General features: G+C 39.9%; 1 protein-coding gene across 2 annotated transcripts in view; it reads left to right on the top strand.

Moving 5' to 3' along the window:
* The window catches only part of FANCI (FA complementation group I), a 77,871-nt gene that overhangs the window by 54,445 nt on the left and 6,503 nt on the right, over positions 1–16,923 (top strand). The window contains exons 20-32 of one of the 2 annotated variants that reach the window (XM_028161894.2): positions 1,955–2,056; positions 2,978–3,151; positions 3,227–3,348; positions 3,871–4,035; positions 4,639–4,818; positions 9,193–9,359; positions 10,009–10,082; positions 11,509–11,625; positions 13,783–13,834; positions 14,677–14,804; positions 14,904–14,972; positions 15,477–15,570; positions 15,849–16,033. In XM_028161894.2, the coding sequence (XP_028017695.2) occupies positions 1,955–2,056; positions 2,978–3,151; positions 3,227–3,348; positions 3,871–4,035; positions 4,639–4,818; positions 9,193–9,359; positions 10,009–10,082; positions 11,509–11,625; positions 13,783–13,834; positions 14,677–14,804; positions 14,904–14,972; positions 15,477–15,570; positions 15,849–16,033 (1,629 nt within the window). Of the gene's footprint in view, positions 1–1,954; positions 2,057–2,977; positions 3,152–3,226; positions 3,349–3,870; positions 4,036–4,638; positions 4,819–9,192; positions 9,360–10,008; positions 10,083–11,508; positions 11,626–13,782; positions 13,835–14,676; positions 14,805–14,903; positions 14,973–15,476; positions 15,571–15,845; positions 16,034–16,923 lie in introns of both variants that reach the window. The other variant, XM_007194347.3, reaches the window with a different exon arrangement.

The raw sequence follows: 16,923 nt of genomic DNA, 5'->3' as shown, positions 1-16,923 counted from the left end.
CTACACAAGTAGTGTGAATTCTAGCCCCATCTACATTTGGAGACTGGCTTGTGGTTAGAAAGTCCCAGGAGAGACATTTTTCCCCCTTCACCTAAAGTCAGGGGTCAGTTAGGCAGGTACATATCCCTCTACCATCTTCCTCCATGTGGTGGATTTATTTTTTAGGTTTATCCACTAAGAATATCTCCTCTGAGAATTCAAGCTTTATGTGAAGGTTTCTGATCCAACCTCCACCCCATGAGGGCCCTAGGCCTTGTCTTTAATTTCATGATTCCTTTTTACTTTCCTTTTCCTTTCCTCTTAGCTATCTATTTAATAAATATGTCTATATAAAATTTTTAATGCAATATTATTTACCGTTCTTTACCTTGAGGATTTCTCTAAACCCTAGTCCACCATTTTGCTATAAATGGAACTGCTCTTTCTCTCCCTCTCCCTCCTTTTTATGCCGTTGCTTTGTGATAATTCTGCTAAAGAAGCTCCTTTTTAAAGTAAGGTCTTAGATGTGGAGAAATTATTGGAAGGTCCTATACTATTCATCAGAAGCTTTTCAGTGGGCCTTGGACCTGATCCTATATAAAATCTGTATCCTGTTATATTGTGTCTGTGAAACTGTAATGATCAGTCCATCTACATTTGCACATTTAACATTGCAAATTATGACTGAAGGCATAGACCAGTGCTTCCCAACTTAGGTTAGTATGTGGACCTGTAAAATTCTACAGACTCCAAAAGTTAAAAAAGAGAAAAATGATAACTAACTTTTTTTTTAATGGAAGTATAGTTGATTTACAATGTTGTGTTAGTTTCTGGTATACAGCAAAGTGATTCAGTTATATATATATTCTTTTTCATATTCTTTTCCATTATGATTTATTACAGGATATTCAGTATAGTTCCCTGTGCTATACAGTAGGATCTTGTTGTTTATCTTATATACAGTAGTTGATATTTGCTAATCCCAAAGTCGTAATTTATACCCCCTCTTTCCCCTTTGGTAGCCATAAGTTTGTTTTCTGTATCTGTGAGTCTGTTTGTTTTGTAAGTAATTTCATTTGTATCATATTTTAGATTCCACATATAAGTGATATCATATAGTATTTGTCTTTCTCAGTCTGACTTACTTCACTTAGTATGATAATCTCTGGGTCCATCTTTGTTGCTGTAAATGGCATTATTTCATTCTTTTTTATGGCTGAGTTAACTAACAGTTTTTTGAGCTCTGTTATGTGCCAAGTAGTATTTGAAGCTCCTTACGTGTGTTAGCATGTTTAATCCTTATATGAATTTATACATTTATATTAATAATATCCTCATTTCACAGATGAGGAACCAAGGCATGGATACCTTTATTGAATTAATAAGTGGTGGTACTGGGATTTTAGACTCAGCCAGTCTGACTCTAGAGCCTATATTCTTTTTTTTTTTTTTTTTTTTTTATGGCTGCGTTGGGTCTTCATTGCTGTGCGCAGGCTTCCTCTAGTTGCAGCGAGGGGGGCTACTCTTTGTTGCGGTGAGCGAGCTTCTCATTGCGGTGGCTTCTCTTGTTGCGGAGCATGGGCTCTAGGCCTGTGGGCTTCAGTAGTTGTGGCACGTGGACTCAGTAGTTGTGGCTCCCAGGCTCTAGAGCACAGGTAGAGCCTATATTCTTAACCTTCAAGCTATACTGAAAATGCTGATTGCCTATACAAATTTAGGAATTGGTGTGAGAGAGTATGATGTTTTATAGGAGAGGTTATGAAGTGGAAATAGGAGAGAAGATCTCAGTTAGTACAGTGCCTAAAGCAAGGGCAAAGGATATGGTTGAGCCAAAGCAACACAAATTTTGCTGCAATGTTCTTTGGACAGTTGGGAAATAATGTCTTAGAAAGCATTAAAGGTGCCATTAGCTTGACCCGCTAAAAAAGTGAAAAACATTCATAAGCCATGGTATCTTTTTCCTTACTATACACAGTTAAAACAAGTCTATGAGCCAGAACCTGATATGCTGCCACCTCTGAAATTAGAAGCTTGTATTCTGACCCAAGGAGATCAGATCTCTCTACAGGAACCACTGGTGAGACTTTTTTCCCTCCTCCCAGAACCATTATTTTTACTCTTAAGTAAAACTATCAGCCCTGTTGATATGGTTGATCTTCAGAAACAGATACCTTCCCCTGTGAAGCGCTCTTCCTGGTACTCCCAATGAATTTTTACTCTTAACTGCTTATCTTTTCTGACCCATCTTCACCTTGGTTTTCTTGGTAAGATATCTGCATGTCAGCACTTTACTAAATCAAGGCATCCATTGTTTCTCCCAAGGAGCATTTTATCTCCCGTTTATGGCTCTTTGATTACATATACTAAATAAATATACTTTAGAATGGAGAGAAGGAGGTCGCCCAGAAGCAGATGAACCCAGGGGACCTGCTTCATTAGTCTGGGGTATATGATTTAGGCTGAGCTAAGAATTGGCATTCTGTCGAACCTTCAGAGGAGCTAGGACAGGTTGGTTTTCTATTCTAGTTGTCTAGCCTCAGAAAGAGAAGAAAAGATAAAAACTGAAACTCTCTCATCCCAAGTGACTTATAACTGAGATGTCCTCAGCCTGGATCAGAGATGCTAAAGATTGGTCTCCCAAAGATTCCCTCAACATAAACCCCTATCTTTAGAATAGCCTCTGGGACTCAAAGGAGCTAGAGAGGATTTAATTTCACAACCTGGCTCCATGGTGTTTGTACCAGATCAGAGGCAGCACATCTGTTGCATTCTTAGGTGTCAGCTGCTTATGAAGCCAGTGCCTTTGGGAGAGGCCAGAAAACAATGCCTCTGTTAGTTCAATTATTTTTTTTCCGGTTTTGTTAATCCAGATTGACTGAACTTGTGCTGCTAATGAATAACTTACTTTAGCCTTATAGATAAGGATTATTTGTTGATTATCAACAGCTTCATAGGTTATCCTTTAACAAGAATATTCAATTATTATTTTCTTCTGCAGGATTGTCTGCTATGTTGTATTCAACACTGTTTGGCCTGGTATAAGAGTAGAGTGATGCCCCTACAGCAGGAAGAAGAGGAGGAGGAAGAAGAGGGATTCTACCAAGACTTAGATGATATGTTGGAGTCTATTACTAGTAGAATGATTAAGAGTGAACTAGAGGACTTTGAACTGGTAATTGCTAAGTCTCAGCTGTGTTGAATAATGGAGGTTTTTAATAGCTTATTAATTTTATCTTCTGTCTTTTAGGACAAATCATCAGATTTTTCTCAGAGCACTGGTATTGGCATCAAAAACAATATCTGCGCTTCTCTTGTTATGGGAGTTTGTGAGGTTCTAATAGAATATAATTTCTCCATAAGTAATTTCAGGTAAGGTATTGCTGTGACTCTACTTGTAGTTCATTTTATGTGTGTGTGTGCGTTTTTTTTTTTTTAACACTAACAATATGCTAGGTATGAACAGACCACAGACCATACATTATGTATTAATGGACATGTAGCCTAAGACCAAACTATGTTCTTTCTACCAGGGAACACCAAAGCATATGCCAAAGAGGCTGGTGAATTTTGTCCCTCCAGCAGGCTTTAATGTATTCAAAATTCCTCGGACCCTGAACATAAGAACTCCTGATTTTAACAGAGAAATTTTGATTGGTGGTAGTATTGAACTTTCATTCTCTGCAGTGACTGGTATAAATAAGGGAAGAAAAGAAATAACCCAGATTGGTATGACCTGGGAGTGCTATGTTAATGAAGATCCATTCATTTGTAATGTTGGGTCTAAAATATGACCTCTAAAGAAGCATTGTGATTTCTTTATTACTGTATGTGAAAGTAAACCACAGTATTCTGATGCTTGTCCTTGGTGGTCTCTTTTTCCTTTTTACACAGTAAGAATAAGTTTGAGGAGGTTCTGAGCTTATTTATGTGTTACAAGGAACTCTCTGACACCCTTAATGAAAAAGCTGGTAAAGGCAAAACTAAAATGGCCAACAAAACAAATGATAGTTTTTTGTCCATGAAATTTGTGTCTGATCTTCTCACCGCTCTTTTCAGGTAAGGTTCTAACAGAGTGCTTAAAGACAGCAGTGTGGCGAAGCTAAAAATCCTACCCAGGCTCACTGATATTACCTAGCTTGCATTTACAATTCTTAGCACATATACAGTAAGAAGTAAGGTAGGAGGTTTGTAATTTTCTTGAAATGAAGGCAGAACAATCCTACCTAGGCATTAAAGAGATACTTTGAATTATTAAAGGAACAATCAGAAACAGTGGACTAGTGAATGAGAAAATAGGATGAATTCCAACAATGTGTTCTAAGAAAATCAACCTAAGTAGCTCAAACATGCTAACAGATAAAAAAAGAAGAAAGAAAAACCTGAATTAAAAAAACAAAGGAACAACAACAACAAAAAACCACTAAAGAAAACTAAGACTGACATTTAAATTTCATCAGAGTTAAAGGAGTGGGGGAGGGGGAGAAGGTGAGGTAACACTGAGAATGATATTTGTAGGACAGCCATGGCAGTGACTCTGGCATGGGCTGCCTAGAGTCTGTCATTTAGAGCTTGCTGGGTACTATTATCCTGAACAGTCCCTAGAAAACCTAATTCCAGGTCCCAATAGCTGTAGAGGAATCTTTCTTTCTCTCTCTCTAGGGACAGTACCCAAAGTCATGAAGAGAGCCTGTCTGTTCTAAGGTCCAGCAATGAGTTTATGCGCTATGCAGTGAGTGTGGCTCTGCAGAAGGTACAGCAGCTAAAGGAAATGGGGCATGTGAGTGGCCCTGATGGCCAGAACCCAGAGAAGGTCTTTCAGAACCTCTGTGACATAACTCGGTAAGCCCCACTCACCCTTAGAAACCGTTTCCACTTGCTGTGGAGTCTCCAAGAGAAGAAATTGGGGGTGGGGATGAAGGTGGGTTTGAGGTTGGGCATTGCCCTAAAGGTGAAAGTGCAGTCACTATATTGGGGTTTTTTTCCTAGTCATGTTTTGGTGTGGATTGTTAGTCACATATAAAATGTTATTCTATTACCAGGAATAAAGAGGGATATTACATAATGACTAAATAATTTATCAAGTAGACATAACAATTTTAAATGTATATGTACCTAACAACAGAGCTTCGAAATACTTGAAGCAAAAATGGATAGAACTGAAGGAGAAATACACAAATAATAGTCTACCTCTGTTGGTAATCAGTAGAAGTAGATAGAAAATCAGGGAGGACGTGGAAGACTTGAACAACACTATCATCCAGCTTGATTTAATTGACATTTATAGAACATTAAATAAGTTTCAAAATACACATTCCTTTCATGTGCATATGGTACATTCATCAAGATGGACCATATTTTGGGCCATAAAACAAACAAACAAACTTTTAAAAGAGAAATCAGCATATTCTCTGACCACAACAGAATTAAACAAGAAAGCAGTAACAAAAATATGTGGATAATCCCCATATATTTGGAAATTAAATGCATTTCTAAATAACCCATAGTCAAAGAGAAAGTCAGAAATGTTAAAATATCTTAATAGAATGAAAATGAACATTTGAGCGTGTCAAATTTTGTATGGTCCAGCTAAAGCAGTGCCTAGGTAGAAATTTAGAACAATCAGTGTTTATATTAGAAAGAAATCTGAAATCTCTAATGTAGGCTTTTACATTAAGAAAATAGAAGAGCAGGTTAAAATGCAAGTGAGCAAAAGGAAGGAAATAATAAAGACAAAAGTAGAATCATTGAAAATAAAAACAGGGGACTTCCCTAGTTGTCCAGTGGTTAAGAATCCGCCTTCTAATGCAGGGGACACAGGTTTGATCCCTGGTTGGGGAACGAAGATCCCACATGCCTCAGGGCAACTAAGCCTGCGCTGTAACTACTGAGCCCACGTGCCACAACTAGAGAGAAGCCCATGTGCCGCAATGAAAGATTCCACATGCTGCAACAAAGCTCCTGCGTGCCGTAACTAAGACCCAACGCAGCCAAATAAATAAATAAATCTTTTTAAAAAAAGAAAGGAAAAACAGCAAAAGCAATAGAGAAAATGAGACCAAAATCTAGTTGAGATCAATAAATTCAATAAACTTTAGCCAGACTGACCAGGAAAAGAGAGAAGACACAAGTTACAAATATCAGGTATATGAGGAAGAGGAGACATCACTACTGATTCTACACATATTAAAAATTCATAACAGAATGTTAACTTTATGCCAATAAACTTCATAACTTAAATGCACAAATTTCTTTAAAGCTCACTCAAGAAGAAATAGGTAACCTGAGTAATCCTATCTCTATTAAAGAAATTGCATTTGTGATTCAAAATTTTCCCTCAACAAAAACTCCAGACCTACATGTCTCCACTGTTGAATTCTACCAAACATTTTAGGAAGTAATACCAATTTATGCAGACTCTTCCAGAAAATGGAGGAGGGAACATGTCCCAACTCGTTTTATAAGGCCAGTGTAAATTACCCTGATACCAAGTCCAGCCAAAGACATTAATAAGAAAAGTACAGACCAAATTCTCTCATGAATATAGATGTAAAAAAATTAGCAAATTCATCCCAACAGTTTATAAGAAGAATAACATATCATTTAAGTGGAATTTTTCCCAGGATGCAAGGTTGGCTCAAAATTTGTAAATCAATCAGTGTAATTCACCATGTCAACAGACTAAAGAAAAAACCATATGTTCATCCCAGTAGATGCAGGCAATCAGAATTCAACATAAACCATGATAAAATCTCTTGGGAAACCAGGAATGAAAGAATTTTCTCAATCTAATAAAGGATATCCACAAAAACCCTATAGTTAAGAACATACTTAATGAAGAAAGACTCAATGCTTTCCCCCATGTGCTTTCACCACTACTATTCAAAATCATACTGGAGGTCCTAGTCAGTGCAGTAAGACAGGAAAAAGAAAAGACATCAGATTGAAAAGGAAAGAATAACACTGTCTTTATAGACATAATTGTCTACATAAAAATTTCCAAAGAATTTTTTTGAAAGCCACTAGATCTATTAAGTAAGTTTAATAAGGTTGCAGGATTCAAGGTCAGTTTTTTCAAAAACTGTATTTTTGTGTACATACTAGTGGTGAACAACTGGAAATTAAAATTTTAAAAACAGTACCATTTACTGTAGTGTCACAAAATGAAAACTACTTAGTGATAAATTTCACAAACATGCAAGATTGATGTGATGAAAACTATAAAACATTAATGAGAGAAATCAAAGAAGTCCCAAGTAAATGGAAAGATATACAGTGTCCAGGGATTGGAAGATTCAGTGTGTCAAGGTGTGAATTCTTCCCAAATTAATCCATAGATTCAACACAATACCAATCAAAATCCTATCAGGCTTTATTGTAGGAATTGACAAGTTTATTCTAAAACTTATATGGAAAAGTAAAGGACCTAAAGTAACTAAAACAAATGTGAAATAAAACAACAAAGTTAGAGGACTCCCACTACGTGATTTCAAGTCTTACTATAAAGTTGCTGTGTTTAAGGTAGTGTGGTATTGCCAGAATCAATGGAACAGAAATAGATGGTTCAGAATTGATCCACACAAGTGTGGTCTTGACTTTCGACAAAGGTGCCAAGGTAATGCAATGGAGAAAGAAAAGTCTTTTCAACAAGTAGTTTTGGAACAGTTGGACATGAATATGTGAAAAAATGAATCTTTTATCCATTCCTCATGTTATATACAAAAAGTTGACTTGAAATGGATCAGAGACATAAATGTAAAACCAAATATTGTAAAACATCTAGAAGAAGACAGAAAGGGCTTTGCAACCTTGTTTTAGGTAAAAATTTCTTAGATGAAATACCAGAAGCACAGTCGATATTTTTTAAAAACTTAACTCTGTTCTTTGAAAAACACTCTTAAGGAAATGAAAAGACAAGCCACAGATGAGGAGAAAATATTTGCAAAACACATGTCTGATGATGGACTGGTAACCAGAGTATATAAAGAACTCTTAAACTTGTTAAGAAAACAATCAAATTGCAAAATGGGTAAAATACTTGAACAGACACTTTACCAAAGAAGATGTATAGATGGCAAATAAGAACCCAAAAGGATGGTCAACATAATTAAACACTAGGTAAATGCAAATTAAAATCACAGTGAGATATCAGTAAACACCTGTTAGAATGCCTAGAAGTTTAGATTGACCATACTAGAGTGTTGTCATGGATGTGGAAGAATTTGAACTCTTATACACTGTTGACAGAAATGTAAAATGGTGCAGCCACTTTGGAAAATAGTTTGGCGGTTTCTTAAAAAAGTTAAGCACATACCTACCATATGATATTCCCACCCCACTCTTAGATATTTACCCAAAAGAAACAAAAGTAGATGTTCATATAAAGGTTTGTATACGGCAGCTTTATCTGTAACAGCAAAATCTGGAAACAACCTAAAAGTCTGTCAATAGATGGATGGATAAATTGGTGAATGGATAAGCTGTGGTACATCCATACCCTGGAGTACTACTCAGCAATAAAATGGGACAAACTACCAATACATGCAGCAACATAGGTGAATCTCAAAAGCATATGCTGTTAGCAAAGGCAGATTCTAAAGGCTGCATAATGAATGATACCATTTTTACTTTTTTTTTTTTTAACTTTGGGTTTATTTATTTTATTTATTTATGGCTGTGTTGGGTCTTCGTTTCTGTGCAAGGGCTTTCTCAAGTTGCGGCAAGTGGGGGCCACTCTTCATCGCGGTGCGCGGGCCTCTCATTATCGCGGCCTCTCTTGTTGTGGAGCACAGGCTCCAGACGCGCAGGCTCAGTAATTGTGGCTCACGGGCCTAGTTGCTCCGTGGCATGTGGGATCTTCCCAGACCAGGGCTCGAACCCGTGTCCCCTGCATTGGCAGGCAGATTCTCAACCACTGCGCCACCAGGGAAGCTCCCTGAATGATACCATTTTTATATGATAGTTTGTAAATAGTAAAATCACTGGGACAGGAAACAGACCAGTGGTTGCTTACAAAATCAAGGAGAAATAATTGACTACAAAGGAGCACATGGAAACTTTTAGGGTGATGGAAATATCTTGATTGTGGGGCTGAGTACACAACTGTGTAAGTTAGTCAGAATACATAGAACTATACATCTATAGGATGGGAATTTTACTGTATGTAAATTGTACCTTAGTGAACCTGACTTTGAAAATAAAATCACTTTTCCCTAGGGTGTTGCTTTGGAGATACACTTCAATCCCTACTTCAGTGGAAGAGTCGGGAAAGAAAGAGAAAGGAAAGAACATCTCGCTGCTGTGCTTGGAGGGTTTGCAGAAAATATTCAGTGCCGTGCAACAGTTCTACCAGCCCAAGATTCATCAGTTTCTCAGGGCTCTGGGTGGGCATTTCAATTCTGATAAATTGGCTCTCTCTGAGTTTGTCTTTTTTTTTTTTTTTTTTTATTCATTTATTTAATTTTTTTGGCTGCATTGGGTCATCGCTGCTGCACGCGGGCTTTCTCTAGTTGCAGTGAGCGGGGGCTACTCTTTGTTGCGGGGCACAGGCTTCTCATTGTGGTGGCTTCTCTTGTTGCAGAGCACAGGCTCTAGGCGTGCGGTCTTCAGTAGTTGTGGCGCACGGGCTTAGTTGCTCCACGGCATGTGGGATCTTCCCGGACCAGGGCTCGAACCCGTGTCCCCTGCATTGGCAGGCGGATTCTTAACCACTGCGCCACCAAGGAAGCCCTGAGTTTGTCTTTCTTAACCAAACCTCTTGATTCTAGTTGTTAACCTACCAGAGGACACCTGAGAAGTCCTAATGTTGCTAAGGAGTGACATCTAGTGGATTCAGAATTGGCACTTACTGGATTACATTTATCCGCAAACAGCGACTGGAAAATGGAATATAGTATTAAGAAATTGCAGAATGTTAGGAATATAATTAAATCTGCCTCCAGACTTTTTTGGCTTCCTAAAATTTTAGTATGAAAAGGCAAAAAAAAAGCCCAAGCCCATTTCAAAGAAGGTAGAGTTCTTTTCCTTTCCTAGATGCCACAGATGAGGAAGAAGAGGTGGAAGTCAGTGTCACTCAAAGAGCAGCATTCCAGATCCGGCAGTTTCAGGTGAGAAGCCTGGGAAACTGCAGTACTTTGTGAGGGTCCTTGGAAAGGGACTGTTAGCAGGGCCAGCTGGTGAGAATGGGCAGACAGTGAGCAAGCAGAACAGGAATTTCTTCTGGGTCATCATTCAAGCAACAAGACAAAGCTCTTAGAATGAGAGAGAATGCATTTAAGAGGATTCTAGGAAGGATGTGTATTTAAGCCACCCCAACCTGCAGGAATCATTGCCTCTAAGAATCACTGTTTGAGCTGATACAGAGAGATAGCCAGGAGCCCATTAATGCATGCAAATATAATTTGTCTTTGTCTGTCAGATTGCATAAAAACTGGACAGTGAAGCCTATTAGCTTCTTTTTTTTAAATTAATTAATTTATTTATTTATTTATTTATGGCTGCATTGGGTCTTCTTTGCTGCCCACGGGCTTTCTCTAGTTGCAGAGCTTGGGGGCTACTCTTCGTCGCGGTGCACGGGCCTCTCATTGTGGTGGCTTCTCTTTGCTGCGGAGCGTGGGCTCTAGGTGCGCGGGCTTCGGTAGTTGTGGCTCACAGGCTCTAGAGCACAAGCTCAGTAGTTGTGGCTCGGGGGCCTAGCTGCTCTGCGGCATGTGGGATCATCCTGGACCAGGGCTCGAACCCGTGTCCCCTGCATTGGCAGGCAGACTCCTAACCACTGCGCCACCAGGGAAGTCCCTCCTATTAGTTTCTAACCACTAGTTGTCACAATATCAGGATCTTTTATCACAGAGGACTTCTTTAATAAATAATTTTAAAGTTCCTATTATATGCCAGGGACTGTTCCAGGTGCTGAAGATATAGCAAGGGATAAAAGAGACAAAACCCTACCCTCACAGAGCTTACATTGTAGTGGGAAGAGACTAACAGACAAAATACAGTGTTTCAGGTGGTGAGAGAGAAACAGAGAAAAGGAAAACAGGGAAGGTGTGTAGGGAATACCAGCATTGGGGCGTGGTCTAGCCCTGAGGTCGGCGGATGGGCTTCAGGGAGTTGCAAACCACCCAAAACTGGGTGCACGGGAATTCCCTGGCGGTGCAGTGGATAGGACTCAGTGCTTTCACTGCCATGGGCCCGGGTTCAATCCCTGGTCAAAGAACTAAGATCCCGTAAGCTGTGTGGCATGGCCAAAACAAAGAGAAAAAAAAACTGGGTGCACAATTCATTCCTGATGTACATTTGGCAGGGGGTTGGAGAAGGAGTCCATAGTTCTCAAGAGAACACTTAGACCTACGATCAGAAACAGGGTAGGAAACCACCTATTCAATCCAGGTTTATTTTCAGCTTTTATCCTCTTGGATTTTTGGTGTTTTTGAATCCTTTCTGTCCCAGCCTTAGGAATCTCCGGGTAGATGTCTCTTCTCCCTGCTAGTAACATGTCTGCTAATGTTTCTGTGTATACTTTTACTTTCTCAGAGGTCCTTGTTGAATATACTTAGCAGCCAAGAAGAAGACTTTAATAGCAAAGAAGCCCTCCTGCTTGTCACTGTTCTCTCCAACTTGTCCAAGCTACTGGAGCCCTCCTCCACTCAGGTATGAGTACCACTCATTCACTCCCACTTAGCATCCCTCAGAAGGCAAGGAGTATTATGTCCTGAAGTGTATATCTAAATGTCTGCTTGAAATCTGGCTTATTTAAAATAATATATTCAATTATGCTTCTGAATTAATATAAGATCTATAAGATGTACCTTTCGCTACATAGTGTTTCTACCATGTTATAATTACTGCTTTTGTTTGTTTGGCCACTGTCAAGGGTAAACAGTGAGCACTACAGAAAAAAATCTTGTTTATCTGTGTTCAGCCTTCTTAATGTGGGCTTTTCCCCACTCTTGGTGTTTTCTGTTCTTTTCTAAAATGAAAGTATGTTAATTATCAAGAAGGTAGCTGCCATTCAGCAGTTAACTTTGTCATCAAGGTTAGCTGGTACTGAGTTTGGGGGAGATTCAACAAAAGGTGATAAGTCAGAAAGCATGATCATAGTCCTAAAACAGAATCAGTTCTGCCTAGATAGGTTTTAGGTATATGTGTATGGGTCTGCACACATACACGAAGAATGTATGTACCCACGTGAGCATTCACACATATAGAATAAGAGAAGTGCCACATTTTGTGGGTCTGTTCCATTCAGGAGTGATTTCCCTAGAGGATGATAAAGAGAGTGCTTGAGAGCCTAGGGCTGTGTGGTTCTACCAGACCTCCTTCCTGATCTGTGAGGAGACAAGTTGGAGTGCTGAGATGCAAGCCTTCTTGTGTAAGGCCTTGCTTTAGGAAGAGCTAGCCAGACCATAGCCCTGTGTGTTATGGTGTTTGAGCACTGAAAAGCAGACTTGATTTTCCTGTTGTCCTAGTTCCAGGTAGCCCAAAGAAAATCCCTTTTGTTACTTATGTCATCCTAGATCAAAACAATGCATCTCTGCACTTTACTTTCAGCTTCATTCTTTCGTATTGCTACTTTTGCTGCAAGGAGCCCAGGATTAGGAAAGAAACACAGACAGAGAATTGGAACATGGTGACATCTGAGGGAAAATAAATAGATGTGGAAAGGCTAATATAAACAGGAAATTTTTTTAATTTAATTTTCATCACGCACCCCCTCGTAACTTCAGGTAGTCTGTTTAAAATTTTTTAATTTAATTTTGAATGGGTAATAAAGTTCTATGATTTGAAAACCAAAAATTATAAAAAGATTTACAGGAAATGGTCTCCCTTCTATCCATGTCCTCCATCTGTTCAGTTCTTCTTCTCCCCAGTAAGTAAATATCTTCTTTTAGTTTCTTATGTAAAGAGTTTTTTATTCCTGTAGAGCAATATGAATATAGATTCTTATTCCTGACCCTACCCTTTTCACACAAAAGCTTGTTCAGCATCCTGCTTTATTTATTTGTTGCATTTAATACTGTATTCTGGAAATCAGTATTCTACAGTAATCACTGTATTCTGGAAACCCTTTTTGTATCAGTTCGCCGAGAACTTTCAGTTAGCCTCTAAATTGATCTTTTTCCCCAACAGATCAAAAACTAGATTCTTACTCATCGTTTTACTCTTAAGTATCACTGCATTTCAGTGCCTTTGTGGCTGAAAGCCTATCCCAAACAACTGCTGAAGCAGAAAGCTGAGTGTGTATCTGGAAACATAGGACCTACTATCCCAAGACCTTAAGCTTCCCCGAACTCTGTTTTTTGGCCTCTTTTCTTTTTCTTCTTCTTTTTTTTTTAATCCCTCCTCCCTTTCAACCTCCTGTGGCCTCTTGGCTCCTAATAGCTAATTCGACTATCACTATGGCCAGGATCTTACTCTCCTGCACCTCTGTTAGCTTACTATCCTTAAAGATGCCTCAAATGCAGAGAGTGTGGGGCATGGGAAGAGGAAAAAGGGTACTTTAGCCCTAGACCGTGGTGGTAGGGGCAGAGGAAGCTCAAAGGGTAAGAGCCCAGACCCCAGGACCTTTGGCCCTTAATGAGGGCATTGAAAATTGAGTCATATGCTATATTTGAGAAAAGTATCAATAATTCTTCTCATAACTTTGGACTTATTTTTATGCTATTTTTAGTAGATTACCACTTTAGATCCAGGCACGTGTTTTAGCAGGTGATTTGCTTAGACTTGGAAAGGTCTAGGGCTCTTTTAGTCTGACAACACCTAGGTCTGTCTTTTGGCATGATTCTGTAATATCTGAATGATCTCTAGTTTGTGCAGATGTTATCCTGGACAACTAAGATTTGCAAGGAAAACAGCTGGGGTAAGTTTCCTGACATGTTTCCTTTTAGGCTTTATATAAAATCATCACCACCAAACAACATTTAGAAAATTACATATTCACCAGAGTGGCCAAAATGAAAAAAACACACACAATACCAGTACCAAGTGTTGGTAAGAATATAGAGCAGTTGAACCTCTCATTCGCTGCTGCTGGAGCTGTAAGTTGGTATAACCACTCTGGAATACTGTTTAGCAATATCTAACTACTAAAATTAAACATATGCTTATGATCCAGCAGTTCCACTCCCAGCAAAAATAGGTGGAAGAATTCTCACAGCAGCACTATTCTGATAGGCAAAATCGAACCCAAACATTCATCAGCAGTAGAATGGATCAAGGGATTGTGCTGTATACACATAGTGGAATACTGTAATGAGAATGAACAAACTCCAGTGACACAACATGGAGGAATCTCACACACATAACATTCAACAAAAGACAACAGACACAAAAAAGAGTACTTACTGTACGATTCCATTTAGATAAAGTTCAAAATCAGACAAAACTGGATTACAGTTACAAGGCAGAATAACAGTTTCCTTGGTGGGGTGAGGGGGCAGTTCTGGGGTGCTGGTAGTGTTCTGTTTCTTGACCGGTGTGCTAGTTATGCAGTGATGGTGACTAATAATGGGAAGCATCTCCCTGTTTGGACTCGTGGATAGAAGTGCACCTTTGTGGGAGAGCTGCCTTGATTGGAGTGTGTGCAGCACAGGGATATTGTGCCTGAAACATGACGAGCTACATGTTCCAGTTAGGCACCCCACACCCCCCAAAGGACTGACTTGGATTATAACTTACCTTTTCTTTCCTTCCTACTCCTAGAGGATGCCTCATTTTGCAAGGGCTTGATGAATTTGCTCTTCAGCCTCCATGTTTTGTGTAAGAGTCCTGTGACCCTGCTGCGTGACTTGTCCCAGGATATCCATGGACATATTGGAGACATAGACCAGGTACCATAGTGAGCCTTTAATACAACACCCTGAGTTGGGGATAGAAGCCAGGGGAACAGCCTTACTGTCATTATATCTCACCTCTCTTTCCCTCCCCAGGATGTAGAAGTGGAGAAAACAAACCATTTTGCAATGGTGAATTTGAGAACAGCTGCCCCTACTGTCTGTGTAAGTGTTGATCCCCGACCCTTGGGAAATAGCCTTGTCATACCTTCCTTTTTTTTTTTTTTTTTTTAAATTTTTTATTTATTATGTTTATTTTTGGCTGTGTCGGGTCCCCGCCTCTGTGTGAGGGCCCTCTCCAGCTGCGGCGAGCGGGGGCCACCCTCCATTGCGGTGCGCGGGCCCCTCACCACTGCGGCCCACCCCGCCGCGGAGCAGAGGCTCCAGATGCTCAGGCCCAACAGCTGCGGCTCACGGGCCCAGCCGCTCCGCGGCACGCGGGATCCTCCCAGACCAGGGCCCAAACCCACGCCCCCTGCATCAGCAGGCAGACCCCCAACCACTGCGCCACCAGGGAAGCCCCATACCTTCCATTTTATTCCCTGTGAAGAGTGAATTATAGTGGCTCGCGTCCTGAGGCCTGTAACCCACCCGCAGGTGGCCATGGTTATCATATTACACCAGCAGCTGTGTGCAGTGAGCCATGCCAGGCATTCTTTTCTTTCACAGTTACTTCTTCTGAGTCAGGCTGAGAAGGTCCTAGAAGAAGTGGACTGGCTAATCACCAAGCTTAAGGGACAAGTGAGCCAAGAAATCATACCAGGTAAGTTAACTAAAATCTGAATTGGAGGACTGCATAAAAGCAGATACCCTGAGCTCTGTTTGTTTGTGCTAGATTTTCAAAGTAATGAAGGAAGTAGAAGGTAGTGTGCCTTATGACAGCATGATTATTAATGTATTTTGCATGATGAATTAAATACATGCTCATTTTCCCTACAGACTTCCTAGTTAATGTTTCGTTGGTTTCTAAATCTCTTTCACTTGAACTAGAAAATAAGGTCAGTTGGGTTTGAATATGCCAGTTTCCTTTCCTTTCAGAAGAAGCCTCTTCTCAGGCAACCCTACCAAATCATCCCATTGAGAAAGCCATCATCATACAATTGGGAACTCTGCTTACATTTTTCCACGAGCTGGTGCAGACAGCCCTGCCGTCAGGCAGCTGTGTGGACACCTTATTAAAGGACCTTTGCAAAATGTACACCATTCTTACAGCACTTGTCAGATATGTGAGTATTGGAGAGACAATCACTACTATCATTCTGTCCCACCCAGCCAGGACATTACCCCCTGCTGCAGAACGCCCCTGTGCAGAGAGCTCTTGACTACATCTTTGCAAATGATGGTTTGATCAGTAGGTGGCAGCCGTCTCCACAGGCCCGGAAATAACGGTTGAGGCATAATTCTAAATCTGTTTTTAGAGGCCCTTATTTCTTTAGCATATGAGAATGTAGCACCTGATGGAGAGTAAATGCCTCTTCAAATACCTTCTAGGACTCAGTCTAAACTATAGCTATAGAACTTAATCTGATTCCAACTGCACAAAAAATTAGACTATTTCAGACCAGTCTGGGCACTGAAAAGGTGTTTGTTCCTTTAACAAGTGGGTGTTAAATGCCTCACAGGTCAGGTACTAGGGTAGGGAATAAGTTTATTTTTAAAAAATAAAAGGCATAACTTGCCCTGGGTTTAAGTTAATGCTTCTTAGTATCTGTTAACAAGAAACTCTTTTTGTACTTGCAATATTTTGATTCTCAGCAGACATTCAGAGAGTGATAAGAACTAGGTAATTTAGTTCTGATTCTAGCAACGACCCATATTAAATACTTAGAAAGGCACAGACAACCCAAGAAAGATAGTAGACCACCTCACACCATGTACCCAAACAGCAGTGTGGCCATTTCTGAGAACGTGCAGCTCTGGCTACAAGGTATGGCTACTAAGCTTCTGTGGTAGAAATACTGAGAACCTCTAATCTTTATTGGCTTTTTCTAAAGCAAAAACAGCAAAGTCATTGGTTTTCTAGATGCAGGGACTACCAGCCTGAAGGATTTTTAAAGCAATAAACGGAACAAGTCAGAAACAGAAACCCTTTATTGCCTGCTGTCTGGGAAGCTTT

Source organism: Balaenoptera acutorostrata, chromosome 3 (assembly GCF_949987535.1).
Source record: "Balaenoptera acutorostrata chromosome 3, mBalAcu1.1, whole genome shotgun sequence".
NCBI lineage: Eukaryota > Metazoa > Chordata > Mammalia > Artiodactyla > Balaenopteridae > Balaenoptera > Balaenoptera acutorostrata.
Note: the sequence above shows the minus strand (reverse complement) of the source record. Positions and strands in the feature narration are given on the sequence as shown.